The sequence below is a fragment of the Triticum urartu genome, chromosome 5A (assembly GCF_056163025.1).
Source record: "Triticum urartu cultivar PI428250 chromosome 5A, HENAU_Tu73, whole genome shotgun sequence".
In the NCBI taxonomy this organism is placed as follows: Eukaryota; Viridiplantae; Streptophyta; class Magnoliopsida; order Poales; family Poaceae; genus Triticum; species Triticum urartu.
In genome coordinates, this window is record NC_141877.1 from 576,813,746 (window position 1) to 576,837,466 (window position 23,721).

The 23,721-nt window shown below is 46.7% G+C and overlaps 3 protein-coding genes and 1 pseudogene across 4 annotated transcripts; 2 read left to right on the forward strand and 2 right to left on the reverse strand.

Moving 5' to 3' along the window:
- The first annotated feature begins 277 nt into the window (after window positions 1-277).
- Window positions 278-868, forward strand: LOC147973007 (uncharacterized). Its single transcript, XM_087524532.1, has one exon. It carries the CDS (start codon window positions 278-280, stop codon window positions 866-868), a length of 591 nt encoding a protein of 196 aa, XP_087380658.1.
- Window positions 869-5,585: 4,717 nt separating this feature from the next.
- On the reverse strand, window positions 5,586-7,380 carry AOS (allene oxide synthase). The gene has a single exon (XM_087521812.1). The coding sequence runs from the start codon at window positions 7,260-7,262 to the stop codon at window positions 5,736-5,738; it is 1,527 nt and encodes a 508-aa protein (XP_087377938.1). The 5' UTR covers window positions 7,263-7,380; the 3' UTR covers window positions 5,586-5,735.
- A 3,645-nt stretch (window positions 7,381-11,025) lies between these two features.
- LOC147973009 (uncharacterized) lies at window positions 11,026-11,598 on the forward strand (annotated as a pseudogene).
- Window positions 11,599-16,217: 4,619 nt separating this feature from the next.
- On the reverse strand, window positions 16,218-19,324 carry HCF164 (Thioredoxin superfamily protein). 2 transcript variants are annotated; one of them, XM_048695194.2, is made up of 5 exons: window positions 19,076-19,324; window positions 18,682-18,918; window positions 17,783-17,886; window positions 16,910-17,245; window positions 16,218-16,497 (listed from the first exon to the last, which is right to left on the reverse strand). In XM_048695194.2, the coding sequence occupies exons 1-4, from the start codon at window positions 19,253-19,255 to the stop codon at window positions 16,963-16,965; spliced, it is 804 nt and encodes a 267-aa protein (XP_048551151.2). In that variant the 5' UTR covers window positions 19,256-19,324; the 3' UTR covers window positions 16,218-16,497; window positions 16,910-16,962. The 2 variants fall into 2 exon arrangements, with proteins under 2 accessions (XP_048551151.2, XP_048551152.2); XM_048695195.2 differs by having other exon boundaries at window positions 18,682-18,909; window positions 19,076-19,323.
- Between the last annotated feature and the right edge of the window lie 4,397 nt (window positions 19,325-23,721).

A 23,721-nucleotide genomic window follows, 5' to 3' on the forward strand; every position in this document is an offset into this window, starting at 1 on the left:
TAGTGGGTACTCACCATGCCCAGCAACTTCGGTGAAATGCTCATTTTTGGCCCTTCTTCTTTGAAGCAATGGATTCAGATATGGAGTACATATACGAGCACTATGTTGAGTGGTCAGACGGCTCGTCCAACAAGGAGGACTACACGGGTGAGACGGTGATGATGCAGGCAGTCCTTGTAGATGCGGAGCGTGCGGAAGAGCATGTTAGCAATTTCAAGGGATTGACAAGGGTCATCGAGTGCTCAATCGCAATAGGGCGCGCGACCATTTGACGCTGATGACCGGCTATTTTTCCCATGATTCCCTCTTCGATGATAATTTTCATCGGCGGTTCCGGATGCGCAAAAATGTCTTCAATCGTCTCTACCATGAGGTCTGGTCCTTTGATGACTACTTCATCTTGAAGAAGGACACCGTGGGAAGGATTGGATTCTCTGGTTACCGAAAGTGCATGGTCGCACTGCGGATGCTTGCATATGGCACGACCGTTGATTTGTGGTACGAGTACCTATGGATGTCTAAGAGCACATACGAAGATGCCATGGTCAGGTTTGCAACTGCCGTGGTCTCGATGTTTGGATATCAATACCTGAGAGAACCAAATGTCGCAGACACTGAGAAGCTCTTGGCCATCTCAGAAGCAAGAGGGTGGCCAGATTTGCTCGGATCTCTTGCTGCATGCATTGAAAATGGAAGAACTACCCAAAAGCTCTACAAGGGAAATATCAGGGCCATGTTAAGAAGCCTACCATTATTCTTGAAGCTGTTGCATCACATGATCTTTGGATTTCGCATGCTTTTTTGGGCATGCCCGGGTCTCAAGATGGCATCAGTGTGCTGCAGCGATCACCATTGTTTGCTATGCTGACTGAAGAAAAAGCTCCTCCTTTCCACTATACTGTCAACGGGCATGAGTACAACATGAGTTACTATTTGGTTGATGGTATGTATCCTCCGTGCGCTATCTTTGTCAACACCATCTCCAACCCAGCTGGCCAGAAAAAGGCTCACTTTGCCCAGAGACAAGAAGCAGCTAGAAAGGATGTCGAGAGAGCATTTGGAGTTCTACATGCATGTTTTGCAGTTGTTCGTGGACCAGCTAAACAATGGGGTGCAGAGACCTTGTGGGAGGTGATGACATGTTGTGTGATCATGCACAACATGATCGTGGAGGATTAGGATGATGCTGCCGCAAGTCTTGAATTCGAGAATATGGGTGATCCTATCCAACTTCCTGATCAGAATCCTGCCATATTTGATTGGTTTGTTCAAATGCATCGAGAAATTCGGCATCAAGCAACTCACAAGAAACCGAAGAAGATCTGATTGAGCATCTGTGGGCAGTTAAAGGGACAACAATATTTAAGTGTAATATTTGAACTAATTAAATTAGATCTACCGCTGCATTTGAACATTTGAACTATTGTAGACTATATATATGAGGCTATTTGAGTGTGTGAGCTAAAAAAAATTGGGGCGAGATGTATGCTAGCAAAGTTGGATGGCCGGCTCTCGCATTAGTGTCCATGGACAGGGGACTAGTGTCTGCGGATAGGTCTACTGTCTGCAGACAAATGTTGGAGCATATTTGCGGGTCAACCTTGGAGATGACCTTGGTATACTTATCATTGTAGTGATGATGAACTTGTGAGACCATTTCGTGCACCACAAAGGGTGTGTAATTTTTGGACTGTCTATTAAAAATTACCACCATGGTGGTAAAGCTCTATGGTAACTATTGCAAATGGCAACCATCATCATGTAATGAAATAGTTTGAAGAACGTTTGTCGAAATATATTCAACAAATGAACACTAAATGTGTTTATTTCACCACTTTTGTCCCTTCCATGTGGGAGGTTAGCAATTCTACATGGTGGTTCTTCTCCCTCTCCTTCTCCAGTTGACAGACTATGAGAGAGGTCGGCCCTGTGTCGTGGATTCCAGCCCCTCTTCTTCTCTCCTTCGCCGGCGTTGCCAACTGGAGTGGGAGAGGATGGGGGCGTGTCTGTGCGTAGCTATTGGTTTGCTTTTTTCTTTTCTCCTCCTTGGCCAATAAATCTGATCTGGATCCAGATCCACCCCTTTCTTTGATCCATTTCTTCTCCCTCGAGTCCCTATTGAGGGCAGCGAGGTTGAAGATTCATTCATGGATGGCGGTGGCTTCTATGCCGAGGCTTCGCCAGATCCACGGTGATGGACTGCTTCAGCAGCTGGTGCTCCCTTCCCCAACCTCCTTTTTCTTTCTTGTAGGCGGTGCTTCTTCCTGGTGCTTGCAAGCGGCGCTGGGAGAGGTCCGGGTCCATTCGTCGGTGACTCCTCGTGGTGGAGAGGAATGTCGGGAGGTGGATCTGGAGGCCCCACCTTGAAAAAAGCCTGTTGGATCCCCAAATCTGGCGCCTGGTTGGTCTCCTTCTTGTTTCTGGTTCTGCTGCCATGGAGGTATGAGGAAAGGGATGAGAGGGGTAAGATCAGGTGGCAGACGAACTATCTTTGTTAATCCTTGGAGCAAACCGATTGCAGCTATGCTTCCTCTACATGATGATAAGTTGCAGTATCTTATGGTCGAATGGCGACCAATCGGAGTTCTGGTGATGGCTGGCTCCTTTCTTTCCTCCCGGCTGTTGTGCCAAAAGGGAGGCAGTTATATTGCTTCAACCTGGCGATTCAAGACTCTACCTCCAGCGGCTCGTCGGTGGTGCTCTAGCCATCCCTCTGCCCTGGTTTCGTCCCCGGCGGCAGCGGGATTGGGCTAGAGCTGAAGCTTGCGACGAGGACTCGATTGCATTTTAGTTTCGTCTTTTGGGATCATGTTTGCAAAGTGTGTGGACCGGGTTATAACTTTTATTTTTTTAATGGGTCCATCTGTAAAATGTACTTGGTTGTCTGTCTAATATAAGTCTAGGTTCTTCGGGACCCTACCTCTGTTAAAAAAAAAGGTGTCTTGCCGTGTGCACCTAACACCTGTTTTTTTTTGCGAATTAACACGCGTTATTTTTGCACACATGCATGGGTAAAATTGTGGTAGATGAAAGCAAACTCTTAGCCGATGACAGTCTTTGCATCCCATGCGTTGGAGAGCAAGCGAGGTTTTTATTTTTCTTAAAAGAAGTCCAAGAGAGCGAGCTAGCTTTTTTCTTTAAGAAAAACGAAACTTTATTCAGTAGAAATAACCAGTACATTATTTGTGAGGATCATTGCAATTTCAGAGGTTCCTCAAACCACTTAGAGGTTAAAAAAATTTAGCTAATCTAGCGAGGTCATGAATTACTTTATTTGTTTCTCTATTATAATGTTCGATTTTAGTAATAATAAAATCACAGACATAATGAAAACAATCATCAAAGATTGCCGCTGTCGCATCCGCCGACCGTCCTGCATGATCTTAATCACCTTTAGATTATCCGAGTTAATAATAAAGTGATTAAAGCAACTGCAATGAGGCGATCCATTTCGTCCGCCACCGTCCGTTTGGGTCAGCGCGGACAGAAAAGGCGACCCAATGCGCCAACCCAAACGGACACGTGTCCGCTTGGCGTCCGCATGGTGATCCATTCCCCGCCCAATTTTGAGCCGGATTTGCGTCGGTGCGGACACGAGACGGACGCGCGCGCGTCTACTCCTCTCCCGGGCCCGCTGGTCGATGGCAGCCACCATCATTTCCCCTCATTTTCCCCAAAAACACTCCCGCCCGCGCGCGCTCCCGCCCCACACCCCGCCATGGAGGACGCCATCGACCTCGATGCCACCGCCGGCGGCCTCGCCTCCCTCGCCTTGTCCTGCGTCGCTGCCCCCTCCGGGAAAGGCAAGCCTCGTGCCCTGCGCAAGACCGCCGCCGCGACCAAGCCAAAGAAGGCGCTGACGCCCGAACAGCGGGTAAGGGAGTCGGCCAAGAGGAAGGGCCGGAGGCACGCCACGGACGCGAGGAATAAGGCCGCCGTCGTCGCGGCCGCGCAGCAGGAGGTCACCAACGCCCGCGTCGCGATGGCAACGAGGGAGGCGCTCTACATGCTAGGATTAAACCCTAGCCAGCACGACCTCGTCCAAGCCGACGTCGCCGCGGCCAGCACCGGCTCGCCGTTGTTTTCTCGGATGGTGCTACCCGACTCCCCCCGGGCGTCGGCTTGCAACCCGATCCCCGGATTCCACGTCTACCCGCAGGCCTCCCGCCTCTCCGAGGAGTGCTCACGCGATGTGAGCGTGGTCGCGCCTTCCACGCCCGCGCCTGTGCCCATCGACCTCAACGCCACCCGGCCGGTGGCTCGTCATCCGGCGGTGCGAGGAAACGCGCGTGGCAGACGCCGACCAGCGTGCTCCCGGACGCCCGCAACATGTTCGAGAAAATGTCGTTCGTCGACGAGGACTACATTCAGAACCTTATCTTTGAGGGCGGTGCGCCGGCCGCTGGCTACGATCCCGACGAGACACAAAGCCAGGACGGCCGCGGGGCGTTCACGCCGGCCGCTGGCTATGATCCCGATCAGGCGGCCTTCATGCGTGATCAGGTCGGCATCGACCTGGACGGCTTTCCCCTCGGCCACGAGTTTCCGGACGACTACGAGCTAGAGGAAGAGGACGAGTGCGACATCGAAGTGGAGCCTTTGTTCGAGGACGAGCTCGCCAACCAAGCCGCCGGTCCTAAGCCGAAGCGCAAGAGCAAGCACACGAAGGCGTACACAGCGGCCGAGGACAAGCTTCTTTGCGAGTGTTGGCGAGACATTGGACAAGACCCCAAGACGGGCACCGAGCAAAAGCATTCAACCTTTTAGATTCGTGTGCTGGCATGTGTGCCAGCCGGCTGGCGAATGCGCCAGCATGAACTGTGGTGATATTTTCTGAAGTCGGCATTGTATGCCGGCGTTGGCATGGTGCCAGCATGAGACATGGCCATTGGCATGATCGGCCGCGGACTTTTTTTATTTAAAAATTAAATGCGGACATGAAATGGGTCGACGCGTTGGGCACACTGCCGACTCAAATGCAAAACTGAGCGGACGCCGGGCGGGCGGCCGACTCAAACAAACAAAAAACAGACAAATACGTCATCCGTTTGGGTCGATCCGTTGGAGTTGCTCTTGCATCCCGTCCTTTGCGCGAGAAGGTGCGAGTTGATGTTCGGTTGTTACCAAGTCCAATTTAACTAAGCAATAGGACCACCAGGCTTAAAAAATGCTAGTCCATAGCATGGACCCGAGAGTAAACCTGATCATGGACAGCTTGACCCGAACCCTTCTCGGGAAACCGGGCTGGGTTTCCTTGGGCTTCATTTTGCAACATAAAAGAGTATTTGAAGATCAGACTATTGCAAGCCCGGTCCAAAAACCTGGCCGGCCCGGCCCGATGTAAGATCATAGAGAGAATGGAATGGAGCCGAGGAGGTAGGTTGCTGTTAAATTAGTACCAATAATTGCACCCCCATCCATCTAATTTAATAATAGCACATGACATGGTACTCCCACTTTGCCATCCCCATCCATCTACTTTAGAATCTTGATCGGTCCTTTGTGGAAAGAGCCACCAACCAACCAGCTCCCCTTCATCTCACTGATGACTAATTGGCAAAAACATCTCAACACACCGAGGTCCCTGGGAAAAACCGGTCTCGTCTTTACTAGGAAAAGAAAATCTTGGTACACAAATCCTCATCTCTCCATGCAAGTGTAGTATCACATGCATAGTGCAGTAGCGGCATCGATCGAGAAAAGCAGAGGAGAAATGAAGTACACGTGGCGACGCCTCAGAAGGTGGCCTTCTTGAGCGAGGTGATGGTGACCGACGACCCCAGCGGCGAGGACCCGACCTGGACGTCCAAGGAGTCGTACCGGAGGAAGAGCTCGGCGACGAGCAGGCGCGCGATGAGAACCACGAAGTCCTTGCCGGCGCACTGCTTGTCCTGCAGCGTGGGCGTCGCCGACTCGGGCCCGTTGGACCACACCACGTACCGGAGCAGCCGCTCGCCGTCCTCCCCCAGGAACCTGTCGGGCACGTAGTCCTCGGCGCGCGGGAACACGCGCGGGTCCTTGGTGGCCATGGGCTGGTACCCGAACAGCAGCTCCCCCTCCCGCACCTCGTACCCGTAGTCGTGGCTCTCCACCACCATGTCCCGCTTCGCCCGCCCGTACTGCATCGCCACCGGCGGCTCGATCCGCAGCGCCTCGTACACGGCCGACTTCACCAGCGGCATCTCGGCCAGCGCCTGCATCGTCACCTCCCCGCCGTTGGCGCGCACGGCGGCGCGCACCTCGGTCGCGAGCCGGCCGTGCACCCGCCCGCCGGCGCGGCCCAGCCACTTCACCAGCGACGGGAACAGGATCTTGATGCCGCCGAAGGAGTTGAAGCACATGGCGAAGAGGATGTTGTGCACCGCCTCCTCCCGCGCGATCCCTATCCGCTCGCCCTCGTCGATCACCGCCTTGCCGGCGTCGCGGAAGAAGTCGGCGAGGCGGCCGTAGTCCTTCTTGATGAGCGCCGGCGGGAGGCGGAAGCTGTGGAGGAGGCCGTCCTCCACGAGGGTGGGCAGGCCGAGGCTGAGCAGAGGGCTGATCTGGAACAGCAGCCACTTGGCGATCAGCTTGGGCCCTTCGTCCCGGAGCGGCGAGTCGACGGGGTCGCGGCCGAGGAGCGCCTGGCAGAGGAAGCCGAAGGCGGCGTCGTCGTTGTAGCTGCCGAAGTCGGCCTTGCCGACGCGGGCGAGGTCGTTCTCCATGCGGCCGAAGAGGCCGCCATAGACCTCGCGGAACGTGGGGATGACGTGCTGGCGGCGGTGGGTGAGGAGGTGGAAGAGGAGCGACTTGAGCGGCGCGTGGTTGGGCTCGGCGGGGTCGACGTAGGAGAGCACGCGGTAGCCGCCGGTGAGGTCGGTGGAGGGCATGAAGGTGCCGGTGAAGAGGTCGGTCTTGTCGACGAGCGAGGTGTCGAAGAGGACCAGGAAGGAGGCGGCGTCGAGGAGCGCCACCACGCGGGGGTCCTTGGCCACGAAGGGGCCGGGGGGCATGTTGAGGCGCACCACCGTGGAGCGGTGCGCGCGGACGCGGGCGGCGAAGAAGCCGTCGCGCCCGCCGGGCCCGTAGAAGTACTCCAGCCGGTCCTTGAGCGCGCCCAGCAGCGGCGGGCCGTGCTCGCCCGGCACCTTCCGCAGCGGCAGCCGGCGCTTCGGCGACAGCACCTCGTGCCGGTCCGTCGCGGACGCGGACGCCCGGGCCTGCCGCCGCCTGGCGCCCGCGCTCGGCGCGGCGAAGGAGAGCTGGTGGAGCGCCGTCGCCATTTGGTTTGATCCGTGCGAGAGCTGCTACAGAGCGGAGTCCACGGCGGCGGCGGCTGCTGCTGCTGCTTTTGGTGTGCCGTGTGCTGGTGCTGGTGCTGGTCTGGTGTAATGACACGGTTCGGGTGTGGGGGCGGCCATTTAAAAAGCGGCGTGGGAGACGGGCAGTGCGCCTTGACTGCGCGCGTGCAGGGAGTGGGAAACGTGGGCCTTTCGGGCGGCGCGCCGCTCGCGTGGCCGCGGCCGGTGGTGCGTCTGATCGGACGAGTAGATCAGTAGAGTAGAGCAGCTTCCGCTCACCGACCGCGGCGCGGCCTCGTGCGCTTGAAGAACCGGTAAAAGGTGGCGACTGCAGAGAGCATCATTTGACTAATTGATCTTTGATTATGCTGGTAGATGTATCGGAAGGCGTTCGCGGACAAGTCAACGGATTCGCATTTGTTCATTTGGGCAACCGTCGCGTTCATTTTCAAAGATCTCGAAACCATACAAATGCATCGAAAATTCGCAGGTGCGTGTGCCGCTTGATTGCCTCACATTTGCAAAGTTGTTGAATCCCACACTAGGGCATAGTAAGTTTTTAAGTTTCAGTCATTGAAACTTACGATTTTTCATTTTGAACTTGTGATTTTCTTGCTGGCTCTTACCAAGTTTGATAGATAAAATTCTTATGCATTTTTTTGCCAGTTGTAGGCACAAAAATCATGATTTTATTGGTCGCACATACTAAGTTTCAAGAATTGGACCTTAACATTTATTTTTAAAATTCGTCAAAACATATTTAAAATGGATCTTATTTTAAAGCCCTCGTCACGAGAAATACGAATATGAAAGCATAACTTATTTGGACTGTTCGTTCAAAAGATATAAAAGTTTGAAAATCAGAAGCCAAAAATGAAAGCACGCATGAGGACCTGGGTGCCCTAACACCTACGTGCCACAAATCCACTCCCACAAATGAATGCATGTAGATCGTTCAATCAATATAACACCTCAGATCCAAACGAAGGCATGTCCACCAAGGAGCTTGTTGATGTCGTACGTGATCGTTGGAGCTATGGCACTTGTACGCCGAGTTCGGATCCCGCGTGAACCCATCTCAGATGCCCCGCCATTATGAAGCCAGAACGATGTATGGCGCGGGTGTGGGCATTATAGACACCACTGGATCGGACGCACGAAACTCCAAGTCTGACCTCCTCGCCGCATCCTACTCGTCTCGGGCACGTCGGTCCTTGCGAGTGATGCTCTCCACATTTTCTGCAACGGTCAGAGTCCCCATGGACTCCGCCGGCCCAAGGTTCATGGCGGCGTGCGAACGAAGGAGTGAGCATCGATTGCTCGGACGAAGTAGCAGGTCGATGGTGGGAATGTGGAAGGAGGTCGGAGGAGGGCGACGGTGCGGACGCTGAAAGGAAGTCGGGCGTCGAGGAGGGGATGGCCGATTTGAGCAATTTGGGGGCTTTGTGGTGGGTGCGGCATATCAAGTTTGACACGATGGACACATTTGGACGGCCCCAAAACCGCCCCACATATGAGCTGGGTGTGGAGATGCTAAGCCACCCGGACCTATAGACTAAACTTAGAGGGTCCGGTTGAAAAGTGTTTTTGATCCAAGCAGTGTCCGACCTATCTGGCAGGCATATGGGGTGATTTGGGGTCCAGTTGGAGAAAGCTCTAAGTGCAACTACTAAGCATGTATCTACTAGCTAGTGGAGTCGAAGACGGTAGCAGATGGTACAAAAGGAGCGTGTTTGGTTGCTCGGGCTGTTATTGAACTGGGTACATGCATAGCCCAATGGAGCCTGGGCTGAAACAATGTCTCGGCCATGTTGTGTAGTAGTTCCTTTGGGGTAGCCAGATTGCATCGTACCTCATATTTCTTCCTACTGTTTGGTTACCTTGCCGAACTTGGGTAAACTCGCGTCTCTCGTTTTCGACCAACCTCGTCCAAGGCTTCATCTAGTAGTTATAGCCTCACAGCTTAGTTTTTCTATAAGGACACTTGATGTGTTAAACCCACGCCAATGTGCGTTGGAGTTGGCCTTATCCCGCTCAGGCAGGGCTGTCGAACCCCGCATCCTTCGGTGGTGATCGTGGAGGTAGAGATGGTATGCTGAGGATTGCCGACGACCCTGGGTAGGCGAGCCTTGAACTACTCCATCGGCGGCAAGAAGCGACTACAACGTCTGCATTGAAGACGTCGGTGGATGCAGCGGCGGTGAGGCCGTCGGAGGATGTGGCGACGAGGGATGGGCAGTGGCGAAGAGGCCGGTGTGTTGGGTGGGAGAATAGTTGTGTGTCACTGACAGGCGGGCCAGAGGAGGACAAAAGGAAGACGTCGCAGACGTCTACGAGGACACAAATCCAACCCAAATTTAAGCTAGAAATGGATGACAGAAAAACAAATGCCAGTCCATTTGTGTCGACGCGTTGAGCCATGCTTTTTGTCTACACAAATCCAAACGGTCACAGACGAATGAAATACATTGGCACGTTGGAGTGCCTTTAGTACACCCGGCTCTGCAATAACAACATAATATCAAGCGACTGTTAAAAATATCAAGGATGCACATAACTAACCAAATGACTAGAAACAACTTTTTGTACACCCACAGCAAAGTTATTACAAACAAAGTACTGGCGTTTTGGATCTCGGCCTTCATGGAGGATGCTTTTTTTAAAATGAAATTCAAAATTTCCAGTTGCAAAAACATATGGATTTTTTTACAAGTAAACAAGGATGTGAGATGTATGTGTATAAAAATTCAGGACGAAATACATTGAAATGCGACATATACAAAAAGATAAATTCATTGTATGGAAAGACAAATAGTATTATGTGTTAAAAAGCCCCAGATTTATTCACAGCCCTTGTTTCAACATATTTTGTTCTGAAAATTTACACACTTATGCATTATTATGCCTTCGTCTATATCTTTATTTTCTACAGAAATTTTTGAAATTTAGATTTTGCATTTGAAGGCCGGCCTCCAAAAGCAATATCTCCTACAAACAACCATTTTTCATATAAATTTAAGATACTTTGAGAAAAGGTCGCATCAATTGACCCCACAGATCTCTGCCACCGGTGGCGCCGATCGGCGGGTGCAGAGCGATGCACCTCCCGGAAGTCGGAAGCATCATCATTGTGTTGTTTATTATGAACGGCGAGGGTGCACGTTCGGCATGCGGGTCTCGTCAAAAATACCACAAAGAACTCCGCGTCACCGCGTCGGCGCAGGAAAACGTTCAATGTGTGCACGCGCCATTTTGCAATGGAGACGGAGATGCAGATGGATGCGACTGAATTTCGCGGCTCCGTCCATATACTCTCCGCGCCCGACGCCGCCGGCGACCGTGGGAGCTCGCAATTTCACGCTGCTCCGGCTGATATCTGACCAGACCGCGCGCAGGGTCGGCGATCCACGAGGCGCACCGTGTCGTGTGCTCGTATGGCCGGGAAGTGGAACTTTCCACTTGTTTCTTCGAGGAAGGCCGGATGTTGGCAAAAACAAACTGTCATTTTAGTGTATGCGGGACATTTTCATACGCTTCAGCGATGGCAGAAAACTAGGACGCGCGGGAATCAATTGCGCGCGCGGGAAAAAGCGGGAGACCGCGCGCTAGATTTGGCGCACAGACGCGTCTATAAATTGCCGCGCCCGTCACGCGTTCTCCCATCGCTATCCACTTGCCACGTGCTCTCTTCCCGCTTCCTACTGCTTCCTCTCCCGCTTTCTCGTCCCGCCACAGACGCGCCACCATGCCGCCGCGCCGCCGCCGAGGATCTTCGGGCTACCGCGGCGTCCGCCAACGCCCCTCCGGCGTCTTCTACGCTGAGATTCGGTCCGACGACGTCCGCCTCGGCTTCGTCACGTTCGAGACCGCGCACGAGGCCGCCCGCGCGTACGACGCGGCAGCGTGGCGCCTCCAGAGGCCTCGCGCGCAGATGAACTTCCACGACTTCTTCACCCGCGAGTAGGCGCAGTCCATCGCCCCTCCGCCTCGTCTTATAACAGACCAGGACCGTGAGGAACACCGTCGGCGGCAGCGCCGCCTCCTCAGCGTCGAGGAGGACAAGCGAGCCACGGCGGAGTGGCACCGGCAGTACCCGCAGGATGTCGCCGAGGAGAACGTCTTTTGGGCGAATAGGACGGCAAGGCGTTGCGCGGAGCGGGCGGACAGGCGTCAGCGGAAGGCACTCGCGGAGGCACAGTGCAATCTCGTTAATGCAGGTGGGGAGTCGTTCTTCGACTCAGACGATCCTTGTTGGAAAGACGCGTGACTCTCTACCTCGGACGACACCAGCGAGAATGATGATGACGACTCGGAGTAGATTCTAGTTGCACCATAGTTTTTATCTAGTTGCACCGTAGTTTTTATCTATCTATGCTATGATGAACTATGTACTCATTGTGTGAAATATCTATCTATCTATCTATCTATTTATCTATCTATGCATATGCACCATAATTCAGAGTGTTTGTGTGAGAGCGTGCCCGCACTACTCTTGCAGCGTCCGCTGGAGCTTCCACGCGCGTTAAAGTTTACAGCGGTCACTGGAGTCAGCACTCCGCGCCGTGCGAAAACAGTCATTCGGTGTGCTGCAAATGCTTTTTTAGCGCGTCGCGCGTTGGTGCCTGTTGAAGATGCTCTAACAGTCTCGGGAAGATCTAATAGGCGGTCTAAGCGTGAGGTTCTATTCCGCTGCTGCCCTTTTGACGCCAGTACGCAACAGTGTCGGGCTACAGCGACGTGACACGGTCATACCTTCTTTCTTCACCACTTGCACAATGGTCTTGAAAAGGAAGAGGATTACTGGATAAAAATGTTGCGTCTCAAAAAACAACAACATGGAATGCTACAGAGACTAGATACTCGGACTACTAAGGCTTGATTAAATAGCTTGCAATCTAGGGTTTACATAGATGTACTTTCGAAACTGGTAGAGAATAGGGAAAAATTATATCCCTCCCGCTTGCCCTCCCAGCCTAATCCAGGGCATGGCCAGCGCGTCGCCTCAGCCAGCTGCCACGCAGGCCAAGTTGGCTCGGATATAAGGGGGGATGGTTACTGTTATCTGAATGACCTCGTAAAACAGCATGCTACTTTTGCCTTTTCGGAAGGCGTCTTGTGCAACACAGTAATGTGCAACACAAATTGTCTGGAGACACATCAGCAAAAATGCATAGACTTTTTTGAATGGTCAAGTTAACGTCATTTTTTTGTGAAGGACGCTAATAACTTCAAATACAGCATTGACAGGATATAAAGCATGAGAGCAAAGTCCAGCCTTTTCATATCTAAGATGCACACAATCAACACTAATAGTAGTCTGATAAAAATAAAATAAAGATCCAACATATCAACAACTCAAGAGTCATATGACCAACAATATGCCTATGTAGAAGGAGAGCAATTTTATGTTGGGGTAGAAACCTTCATGGCCACCCACTTCAATCGCATACACACCGTCTTAAATAATGGTTGGCACTCCATTTGGTGTAGCACAGACCACGCATGAAATGAGTGTGCACAGTGAAGAATAACCTACAGAGGAGAGCAATTTTTGCCATCAAAAAACAAATTATTCTACATAGACAAAGCGACCAAGGCATACGTTCCCACCTTTGTTAGCGTTTAAAAACTATTTGAAATCATGTCCAACCAATGACCAAAAATATTGGCTACACTTATGGCTGGATACAAATTAGACGCTACTTGGATGCCTGATCATGTAGAACGCGCAAAATTTGCACTAAAAAAAGAGGTGTCGGATTGTGTCTCATCAGCACAAAAACTATACTTCTTCCTTCCTTGCCAGTTGCCGCGGATGAGGTTGTCTTACGTTAGCACAACTCCTCTTCAAAAATACCACATGAAGATTTTAACTTTTAGTCGAATCTCCGGCTTCTAAAATTTCTTGTTAATTGAACATCATAGTTATCTGAGAAACAAATGTAACATTTTCATAAGGTTTGAGCCATGAAAAAATAAAAGAATTAAGTAGTACATGAATAAAATCTTGTTCTTTCAATTTACACACTCTATTAGAACTATATATATCTCAACATGTTTTTTTCTTCTTGAATCATGGAGAAATATACTGGAAAGTTATAGAAATATTCAAGAATGCTCCCTCAGTTTGAAAACAGCCCCGCTCATAGCAAGCATCTTTGGCTATTTCTTTTTTATGCAAAAAAAATCAGATTTATTATTAAAGATCATCAAATCAGAAGTATAAAGCACCTCAAACATAATAAAAAGCAAATCAAAAGCTCGATACCACAAAGCAACCACTACCTCCACCATGCGTCGTTGTCACCGCTCCCTACCGGAGCCGGCTTGACCTTGTTAATGACAACTGGCGGGTCTTCATGCACGTGCCCTTAAGTACCAACGCCCTAGAGCCGCACTCGCCGCTGTTGAACTCTTGAATAGATTTGGTGCAAATGACACAAAATCTCGGTTTCGCGCATGCACACCGACAAATCCTAATCTCACCGCCCAAAGAGACGACAAGAATCTACGCCAAAACTTCGTCGACTATGTCCAAAACTCCAGATGGACGAACTCGAGGAAGATCAGAGCCTGGAAAACAAACTCAAAAAAGAAGCGCCGCCATGCACCCGAGAACCGCACCTGCAAGGACTACAATCCTAACCTAAATTAATAGGTGAAGCAAAGGCACCGGAATTCCCCTCCCAGCCACCGGCCGTCGGAGCGACATGCAGAGCAGAGGCAAATCAACGGGCTCGCCGGCGAAGCCTGCAGGGGAAAGTTTGCCCTAATCGCCGAGGGGAAGGGGAGAAAATCATATGTATGTATGTTGGTACAAATTGTCGAACATGTGTCATAAAAATAATACTATTATTTACATCTAATGATATTATTCTTTACATCTATTCTTGGTATGGAGCAATGTGTGGGAGGCGACGACTTCGGCGCCTATACCGGTCAGGCTCTTGTAAGTTGACCTTTCATTTCTACCTTAATAAATTGACACACAGATCTTCGTGTTGTTCTTGAAAAAAATAACCTTATTATTCAAAATATTCTTTAATATATGTAGTCAAAATCTAGAACTTTGACTACAGGACTCTATTTTTCGCGGGGTTTGACTACAGGACTCTAGAAAGTATGCAATATGAGTTCTCTAACTTTCACTATCAATATGTACATTAAGACACTTATTTTAGTATGGAGGGAGTATTACTTGCCATGATTATTTATATAACTGTAGTAAATTCTTAAAAGATTGAAAAATATTAATGTAAAAAAGGTCAATGATACATTTTGAAGACTATATGTTTATGTCCTTGATTTTTTTTAAATACGAAGAGTCAAAATTTAAAACTTTGACTACAGTGTTGTCATCTGTATTGGAAAAGGAGGCAGTACCATACCAGAAAACATGTAGTCAGAATTCTGATAGTATCATCATATTTGTGATAATGATTTTGTAACTACTAAATTCTTATAAGATTGAAATATTATTAGAAGAAGAAGAGTAAAAATACATTTTGAAGACCATGCCTATGTCAAACCTTGAGTCTTTTTCCTACGTTCAAGGGGCAGGTAGAGGAAAGTCTACTGTCGTTTTTCATATATAAGAAACACGGTGAAACTTACACTTTGAAGACTATGTTTATGTCAAACCTTGAGTCATTTCAAAATACGTTCAAGAGGCAGGTAGAGAAATGTATGCTATCGTTTTTCATATAAGAAAAAGATCAATGTTACAAGTGCATATTTCAACCCCGAACTCACATCCTAATTTAATTTATAACCCCAAACTCTAATAATGTCTACACTACAACTCAAACTCTCAAAACCGGACAACTTCCAACCCTGTCCCCTCAAATATTGAAAAAAAAATCTAGAAAATGAGCACTAACATGCTGATAATTCTGGGAAACTCTCAAACTTTTTTTGCCAAGCATAATAAAATATACATATTCAAGATTGATCAAAATTTGACCAAAAATGAAAGTGTTCAGAAAAAATTGAAAACATTCTCAAAAATTAAAACTACCATGCTGATTGTTCTCGGAAATTTTGAAACTTTTTTGCCAAACATATAATAAATACAGACCAGAAAACTGGTTTGATGGACACAAGGTTGAAAGTTGTCCGGTTTTGAGAGTTTAAGGTTTTAATGTGAGCGATATTGGAAGTCAGGGTTGTAAACTAAAATAGGGAGATTGAAAGATGCACTTATCTGTTTTGAAAACTCTGTTTAGGTCAATCCTCGAGTCTTTTCGTAATACCACAATACATTTAAGGGGCAGGTAAAGGAATTTCTGTTCTCGTTTTTCTTTAGGGAATGTTGCTCACTACTTTTGCTCCAATATTCCTACTCGCTGGTTGTAAAGGTTAGGTATTTAGGTTCTGCAACTGTGGAAGCCAACTGTGGTCGCGTGCCAAAGCAGGCTAGCCGCCCGAACGGCCATGGAAGTGAGACACTACTCCACACAAGACACAACAATCTAAGGCCTTCTTTGGTTTGGAGGAATTTTATAGGAATTCTAGAGGATAGGATTTTTATAGAATTTTTTTCCTTTAGAGCCCTTTGGTTTATAAGAATGGATTCCTATTCCTACATAGGATTGGTTCCTATCCTTCATATTTCATAGGAAAATAAAAATGAGCCTAGACTCAATGGAAAAATTCCTTTGGTGTCAACCAAATGACATCTTGTTTCCTATTCCTACTCATAGGATTTGAGATATATGTCATCTCATTTCCTACAAGATTCTTATTCCTACGATAATCCTATCCTACGAACCAAAAGAGGCCTAAGACATAATCTAGACACTCTACGGCCATGGAAGCTACAATCCCTAAAGAAAAACGAGAGCAGAAATTCCTTTGCCTGCTCCCCTCGAACCTGTCAGGAAAAAGCTCATTCTAGGAACCTCCTTGCAAAAAGATGAGTAATGTTTACTTACTGTATTTAAAAAAAAAATTGTTTATTAACACCAGTACGTTCTCGCGGCCGTAGCATACATCTGTTTCACCTGTATACACAATACACTGATTCTCGTAGTCACTAGCAGCTCAATGTTCTAGCCAAACGCCTGAATCGGAAAATCCACTTGCACAATGCCACAATCATATACACGAAACACTAATCCTGTTGCTCTTTTTAATGAGATTTCTGAACTCGGTCAGCTCTGCCCAACGCCCAAATTCTTGGCTCCAAGACTCAACATGCGTAACCTATATCGGCATCCTGCAGGAATCAGATCGAAAAAAAAATCCAGTAGTGTCAGGGGCAACAAAAGTCCAGATGATCATTAAACATCAAGTAACAGATGTGTAACACCAAGCTGTTTTAACTCTTTACATTAAGTTGGGTGAAAATCTAGCCTCCACAAAAGCTTCAGTGGTTCTGTCAGCAAGACATTATTTAAGTGCATACTAGAAATTGACAGGTTATGGTAACCTACTTTGCTATCTTTGTAAAGAGCTACTATATTTCAACATCAACAGCCCTCAAAAGGGCATTGCTGAAGATATATATAACTATTTCACTAAATCTGGTGACATCATGTACTAGTGATCAACTGCATATGTACTTATGCAAAAAGACAACAGACATTCTATACTTGGACTATACTTCTTCAAGAGAGAATAAGGCCTACTTGTCCATGAGTCTTGGCATTATGCTGAAACTGGTGGCCACGAAGAGCTATTACTAGCCATGACTTCTGGGATCAGCAACTTGATGGACTTTTCTGAATTCTGCGCTCGAGTATTGACCAACGGCTCGTGCATGAGGTATCGTTGGATCGCCAGAAGACAGAGCAACCACATTGTCGAGAAAATATTGTCTTGGAAGCTTCCCAACAACATTGCCTTCCTCATTTCCTTCCTTATCCAGAAAGGCAAAATGAGGAATACCTTCTACCCCAAACTCATCAAGCTCTTGTTCCCACTTTGTATTGTCGACATTCAACATGACAAAGTTGATACGGTCCCTACAAAGAATTGTTAACACAAGTTAACTAGCATCTAAAGAAACATAAAATGTGTTCATTGGTTCAGTCAGTAGTTGTATCCAAGTTGTTGATACAATGGCTTCAGATATGGAGATTCAGCAAGCATTTTACTACCAGGACTACTACTCTTATAACATAATGTACATTTATGTTTACTTCCAAAAAATTGAAATGCACAAATGTACATATATGCATATGCACCTGGATGCAGATCAGAATTGAATTATTGGCTCCTAGACTCACTAATGACTGTGGTCCATCAGTACTTTATAGGAAGAAAATACATTAATAAATTAATTAATCCAGAACTTTAGTATTCTGTAGCCCGGCAAGTGTATGATACTGCATGCACTTATACAGGATTAGTGTAGCTGTCCAGCTACAAAGTTGTATTCAATGGAAGGTGCACATTTTAGGATCAGTAAGAAATACACATCAATTCTTCAGTGAAGGAACCAAATCATAGTTCTTATTTCTATGGGATATAGAGAAGCTAAAAATGTTGAAGTAACTTACTTGTACTGTTGCTCAATTTTGTAAATATCTGGAGCTAACTCTCGACAAACTTCACACCAGTCTGCGTAAAATTCGACAACAGTGGGCTTGCCATTTGAGAGAGCCTGTAGATGCACTTATCAGGTGAATTAGATTTCGAAGGCGAACATGCATGCAATTCAAAGAAAAAGTATGCGAAAGAAATGCAGTTTGTGCAACCAGATAAAGACGAGTTTCAATCATAATAGGGTTGCTTGTCAATTTCACATGAAAGCTATTCAGTGTACAGAATCTATGAGTACTAGTTTACCAATGGGCACCTCGTACCGCAGCAAATTTTCACATAAAGCAGTACTAAATCAATGAACCACAGATAAATAAACCCATCATTTCCTACCATCTTCTCCAGAAAAGCCAACATCTTGAAAATTGAGTAATACAAACATTACTGTAACTCTGTAAGAAAGCATGTCTTGGATTAACGGACAAATGGGCCGATGAACAATGATTGGATGTTCAACTTAATATGCTCTATGTCGAATGGTAGAGACCCACGACAGAAACTAGATGAGTTTAATGTTATAAATTGACTCATAGAAAGTTCTGATGAAGTCTGAAGAAACGAAGCATGGCTACAATGGCGTGTCATAAAGAAGGAGCACTTTCTTGGATCTATTGCAATGGGTTTTAACTCTACCATGAACTGAACTGCAATGGATCATGCTTTGTTGTTCACATACTGCAATTGTAAGCATCAAATATAGCAACTAAATTACCCATATCTGTAGTATTATATAATAAATGACAGAGAAACTTCCTTTTGCTGCTGACATTTAGCTGAACATTATGCATCAGATATCTCTTTGTCCAGTGTAGGGGTGGGCAGAAAACTCCTTGCTGCAAAGGAAAGAAGCGCTAACCTCTTCATATGGCACAGCATTAGCAGCAAGATCCTTGAGAGAAAACCCGCCAAGTTGGAGCCTTTGAGATCCAAAGAGGCCCACTGCTGCAAGAGTGGTGAGCACAGCTATCCTTCTGTTGAGACCCCTGTCTGGAACAGGTGGCTCGGCAGCAGCCTCCTGGGGCGTGCTGCTGCTGCTGCTGCTGCTTGGCTGAGGCTTTTCTTCACCCAGCTCAGCTTTGACGTTCTGCTCGTCCTGTGGCAAGGGGGGGCAGGAATGACTTCACATGCTATATTGCTATCTGATTGGAAATTTTACTGTTGTTTTATGAGCATGAAGCTAAAGAAGCGCTAGCTAGTCTATCCACTGCCCCAAATGGCCAAATCAGTTTGAGTGTGCTACGAGGACTCACCGTCTTCGGCTCCGCGGAGTCGGGCGGCGCGACGCAGGACAGGGTTCTCGGCCGGCGACGCCCCCCGCGCAGATGGACGCGGGGCGAAGAAAGCGGAGGCGACCGGCTGCGGAGTCCTGCGAGGCCCGGCCGCAGGTCCGGGAGGAGGAGGCCGGAGCACCTCGAGGTCACACTCGCCATTTTTCAGTTACGTTCCGGGATGGCACAGCACGGGGGAGGGAGGGACGAACTGACGACGAGCCGACTGGGTGCCGGGTCAAACGAGATGATGATGATGTGGGTGGAGCACACGGCGCCACGTCGCCCGTAATCGTGCGATGCAAAAGGAGCGTGCACGTTTTTGTTTGATTTTTTCGCAAAAGAAGGTGGGGTATCTTCTTAATAAATAAATTGAACAAAATTTATATGTTCTATACCTATCGATTTTTTACATAGAACTAGAAAAGTGCCCATACATTGTAACATAGTCATATATTCCAGTGGTTTTTTTTTCCGCAATAGATCATGTAAGTACATATTCCAGTGGTTAATATCAGTTGTGCCAATCATATACTCTCTCAGTCTCAAAATAAATGTCTCAACCTTAGTAATTATACTATCTTAATAGTTATACTAAGGTTGAGACATTTATTTTAATATGGAGGGAGTATGTACTTACATGATCTTGATGCACATCCCGCATATACCCGTATCATTCACTATCCCATTGCCACCTTCGCTCTTGGGATATGAAGGCTGTGAAAAAATAATGTCTTCTTAAAACATCCAAATAAATTACAGGCCCATGAAACTGAAAATGGTACTCCCTCCGATCGGAAAAAAGTGTTTCAACTTTGAACAAAGATTGAATCATTTTTTTATTAAAACAACATCTAACTTAAGCATAACCTATTAACGTTTCATATTTCTAAATAATAGTAGGACTTTGTTGTTATTTCTATGCTTACATTGGTTAATATTCTTTTGTGTCATTTAGGCCATGTAATAAATTTTATTGAAAAGCTACCATGCAATTCTATTTTATATTGTTTTCAACTATTCAATGGTAGCATACATCAAATTAACATATATCGATTTGCTTATTTAAGCAAGCAAATTCTTCAGAAGAAGAAAAAACTCAGGAGGCGGTCTGTTACCTGAAAATCTGGGACACAATATTTTGTTTAATATTCTTTTATCATTTTGGCCACTTCATAAATTTTATCGAAATGCTACCATGCAGTTCAATCTTATATTGTTTTCAACTATCTAATGCTTGCATGCATCAGATTATTATATACAAAAAATATATATTATTATATATAGTACTGATTTTCTTATTTAAGCAAGCAAATTCAGAAAAGAAATCGGGGGAGATAGCCCAACATAATTTACATGATTAACTTGAAATCACTATGCATGGCACGCCACAAGCAAGAAGAAACGCTCCCCGTCTATCTTTCTTCTTCCCTAGTTCAGTAGCACAACGTCATCGACAATGGAAAAGGGCAACAACATTCAATTCATGGCAATGCACATCCAAATGCATGGCATGTCATGTTAAGGTTGCTATAATCTCCGATAGACTCCTTTCCCGTTGCGTTCGTAGATCTTTCCTAGATTAGGGAGTGGCAAGCCACAATTCAATACACTCCGCAGAGGTGCGCTACTATACCCATGAATGATTAACTTAGCCCTTTTTACTAGTCTGTAACCTTGCACACCCATGATGTGTGGCTGGGTCTAAGATCCGAGTCTTTCGCTCGTCTGTTTTTACCAATGCCCCTGCCCATGGCTCGAGAGGTATTCCCTCTTTTGCCCAAAATCAGCAACATGTAGGGATTCTACGGCCCCGTAACCGATGAGCTTACATCGCTCTGGCGATAGAGGATTGATGCCCCCTGCCGAAAGAGTCTTAATGGAACCCATTGCCGATGGGTTGTACAACTCCCTAGACTGCCTCACAGATTGACGCCCCATGACGATAACCTATGCGAGGGCACATCGGTATGAGGAAAGGTAGTTACTCGCCCGTCCCATTCCAGGCTCCGTGGTCAACGCTATCAGTACGACACTAGAATATATGTTGACTTTGGTTATTAAACCCGGTGTAACGGTGTAATGGAACTCTACCACCGTGTAACCATCCTCAGTTCCATCACCCACCATAATTTATAGTACCAAACATAATTTTATTTAATGCAATGAATAGATACTGTAAGCAGGGATTTTTTTAAATATGCTTTTATGAAAGCATAAACAAAGGATATGCAAGGTATGCACTTGCCTGGTGATTGATAGGTAGCATAACTCGATGCTTCGAGACTCACGGTTGCCTCGGGTTTTGAAAATGACATATAGTCCGATAAGGATTGATGTTGCAAGAAACTCTGCAAGATGCTATTATGAATACATGAGATGGTTTTCCTCCCCTCTAATCGTTGTGTTGCCTTATTTGTGTTTTAGTTAAAGGATTTTCTTTAATTCAGATTATTGTCAACTCTTATTTCTAGAATTAACAAGTTTATAATTAGAAATTGTTTGTGAAACTATTTTATTAGAGTAGAATCATTGTTTTGGAATTAATGAATATTTGGATTGATTTCTCAAATTATTGAATATTTCCTTATTTAATATTTAAGTCTAGAAATTATAAAATTAGTTCCATTAAATCAAGAATATTACTAGTAAAGTGGAATATTATATATATATATATATAATTTTTGCACTTATTATATATTTGTAGTATTTTCTTGTTTACGATTTTGTTTGTTAAAAGTTTTTACTGGGTAAATGGGCTGGCTTGGCTTCTGGGATGGGCCTAACTGGCTTGGCCTGGCTTTGTTAAACAGGGACAGAGTCTCTGTCGACTTCCCGCCTGGTTAGTCACCCTCTCTCTCTCTCTCTCTCCCTCCCTCTATCTATCTATGGGGTTAGGAGTTGAGATCCTCTGCAGTACTGTACGGTGCTGTAGTGTGGATGACATATGGGGCCGGGTCCACCTGTTAGTGACTGTACTGTATCGTACAGTACTGTAGAGGATCTCAACCCCTATCTATGTATCTACCTTTCTCACCAGAGCTCTCTGTTTCTCTCTCGTCTGCTGATCCCCTTTCTCCGACGGCTTTGCCAGTTGATTCTGACAAGCTCCGACCATCTCCGCCGTCGTGCTGAACCTCTACTACTTGCTCTCCTTGCTCCGCTCTATCGATCTATCCACATCATTTTCTCAATTGCTTCCTCCTACCAACAATCCCTTGGGATCTTGGTGACCTAGGGTTTTTTCCCCGAGTTGCCTCGGTCTCTGGTGGTGCTCCGGCCGCCGTGAGGTGCCCCTAGCGTCACTAGTGGCTTATCGCAGTGTGGTGATGCCCTTGGGTGGCGTCTCCATGCGGTGGTGCCCCCGAGATGGCGTCACCGTGTTCGTGTGCATGCACTGGTCGTCATCGTGGTGCTTCAGCGATCCCCGATGCTCTTCTGCATCGCATGGACATGGTGGTGGTCACACCACAGCCGTGGTGTGGCTGGGTTTCTGCTACGACTCCAAATTCTCCTCAGCGAGCTCTTCCCCCTCTCCTACCTCGGATCTAGGGTTCATCCCTTATTGTTTGATGTTGGCATCCTTTGTGATGATCCTCATTGGTGTTGTTTGAATATTCTATACCTATTGGGGTAAGCCTGCTAGTTGTTGTAGTAGTTCAAATTGAACTACTATGCCTACTATCTAATTCTGAATTGTCTGAATGTTACTATTAAGTCTGAACTTAACTGAATTCAGTTGGGTTTAAGTTTCTGGTGAGGCTTGGGGTTAGTACTAAGTGTGGTAGTTGATCCTGATTCTTACTTATATTGGTTCTAGTCCATCTTGACTTGGCAAGTAGCTCCTGTTTGCTAGGGATTTTGTGGTTGTGTATACTGAAGAATTCTTCAGGTAAAGTGTTAACTAGCCTCTATTAAATACTGACAGTGTTGTATGTTTATTTTAAATATAATTCAGATATAATCCAATAATAATTTCTACTTCTGGCTTACTCTGAACTATGTATTTGAGTATATAAGTCCTATTGTTCACTTTTAGGTGTTGTTATATACTTAATTATTTTAGTCAAGTTATTATAGCTTTTTTCCTTTCCATTAGTCTATTTAACTTTGTGCTGCACTTTATATTATTACTCTGGTGTTGTGTATGCACACATACAGTTACATTTGTATAATTATTGATGCTATATATGCAGTAATATAACTAGCCCAAGTGTTGGTGGATTCTGGTGTTACTAATTGCAGGAAAATACCAAGTGTAAGTGTTGTGCAGGTGTTTTGCTATTGTAGATCATTATGGTGTTCAACCATGGTCTATTTCTTCTATGCTATAATCTCTCCTCTCCTCAAAACTAAGAAGAACATATACTCACTTGCCTTGGCTTCCTCTCTCTTTATCTCATGTCTATCTTTCTTTCTCTCTTCTCTCTCTACTAGAACTTCTAAGAACAGATGCTCCATGGTATTGTCTGCCTATGATGCTGGTCTTAGGCTCTCATTGGGATCTAAAGATACTATAGATGCTCAAATAATCCCTAAAAATACAATGATATAGGGCATATCAACTCTATGCAATCTTGAGGGTTCCTTCCACCAAATCCTACCTCTAGGTGCTAGGTAGCTTGGTC

Coding starts and splice junctions, on each gene's coding strand:
- LOC147973007 (XM_087524532.1), top strand. CDS start 278: ATGACCGGCTATTTTTCCCATGATTCCCTCTTCGATGATAATTTTCAT.
- AOS (XM_087521812.1), bottom strand. CDS start 7,262: ATGGCGACGGCGCTCCACCAGCTCTCCTTCGCCGCGCCGAGCGCGGGC.
- HCF164 (XM_048695194.2), bottom strand. CDS start 19,255: ATGGCGAGTGTGACCTCGAGGTGCTCCGGCCTCCTCCTCCCGGACCTG. Junction 17,887..18,681: donor ATGCTGTGCCATATGAAGAG/GTTAGCGCTTCT, acceptor GTGCATCTACAG/GCTCTCTCAAATGGCAAGCC. Junction 17,246..17,782: donor AAAATTGAGCAACAGTACAA/GTAAGTTACTTC, acceptor AATTCTTTGTAG/GGACCGTATCAACTTTGTCA.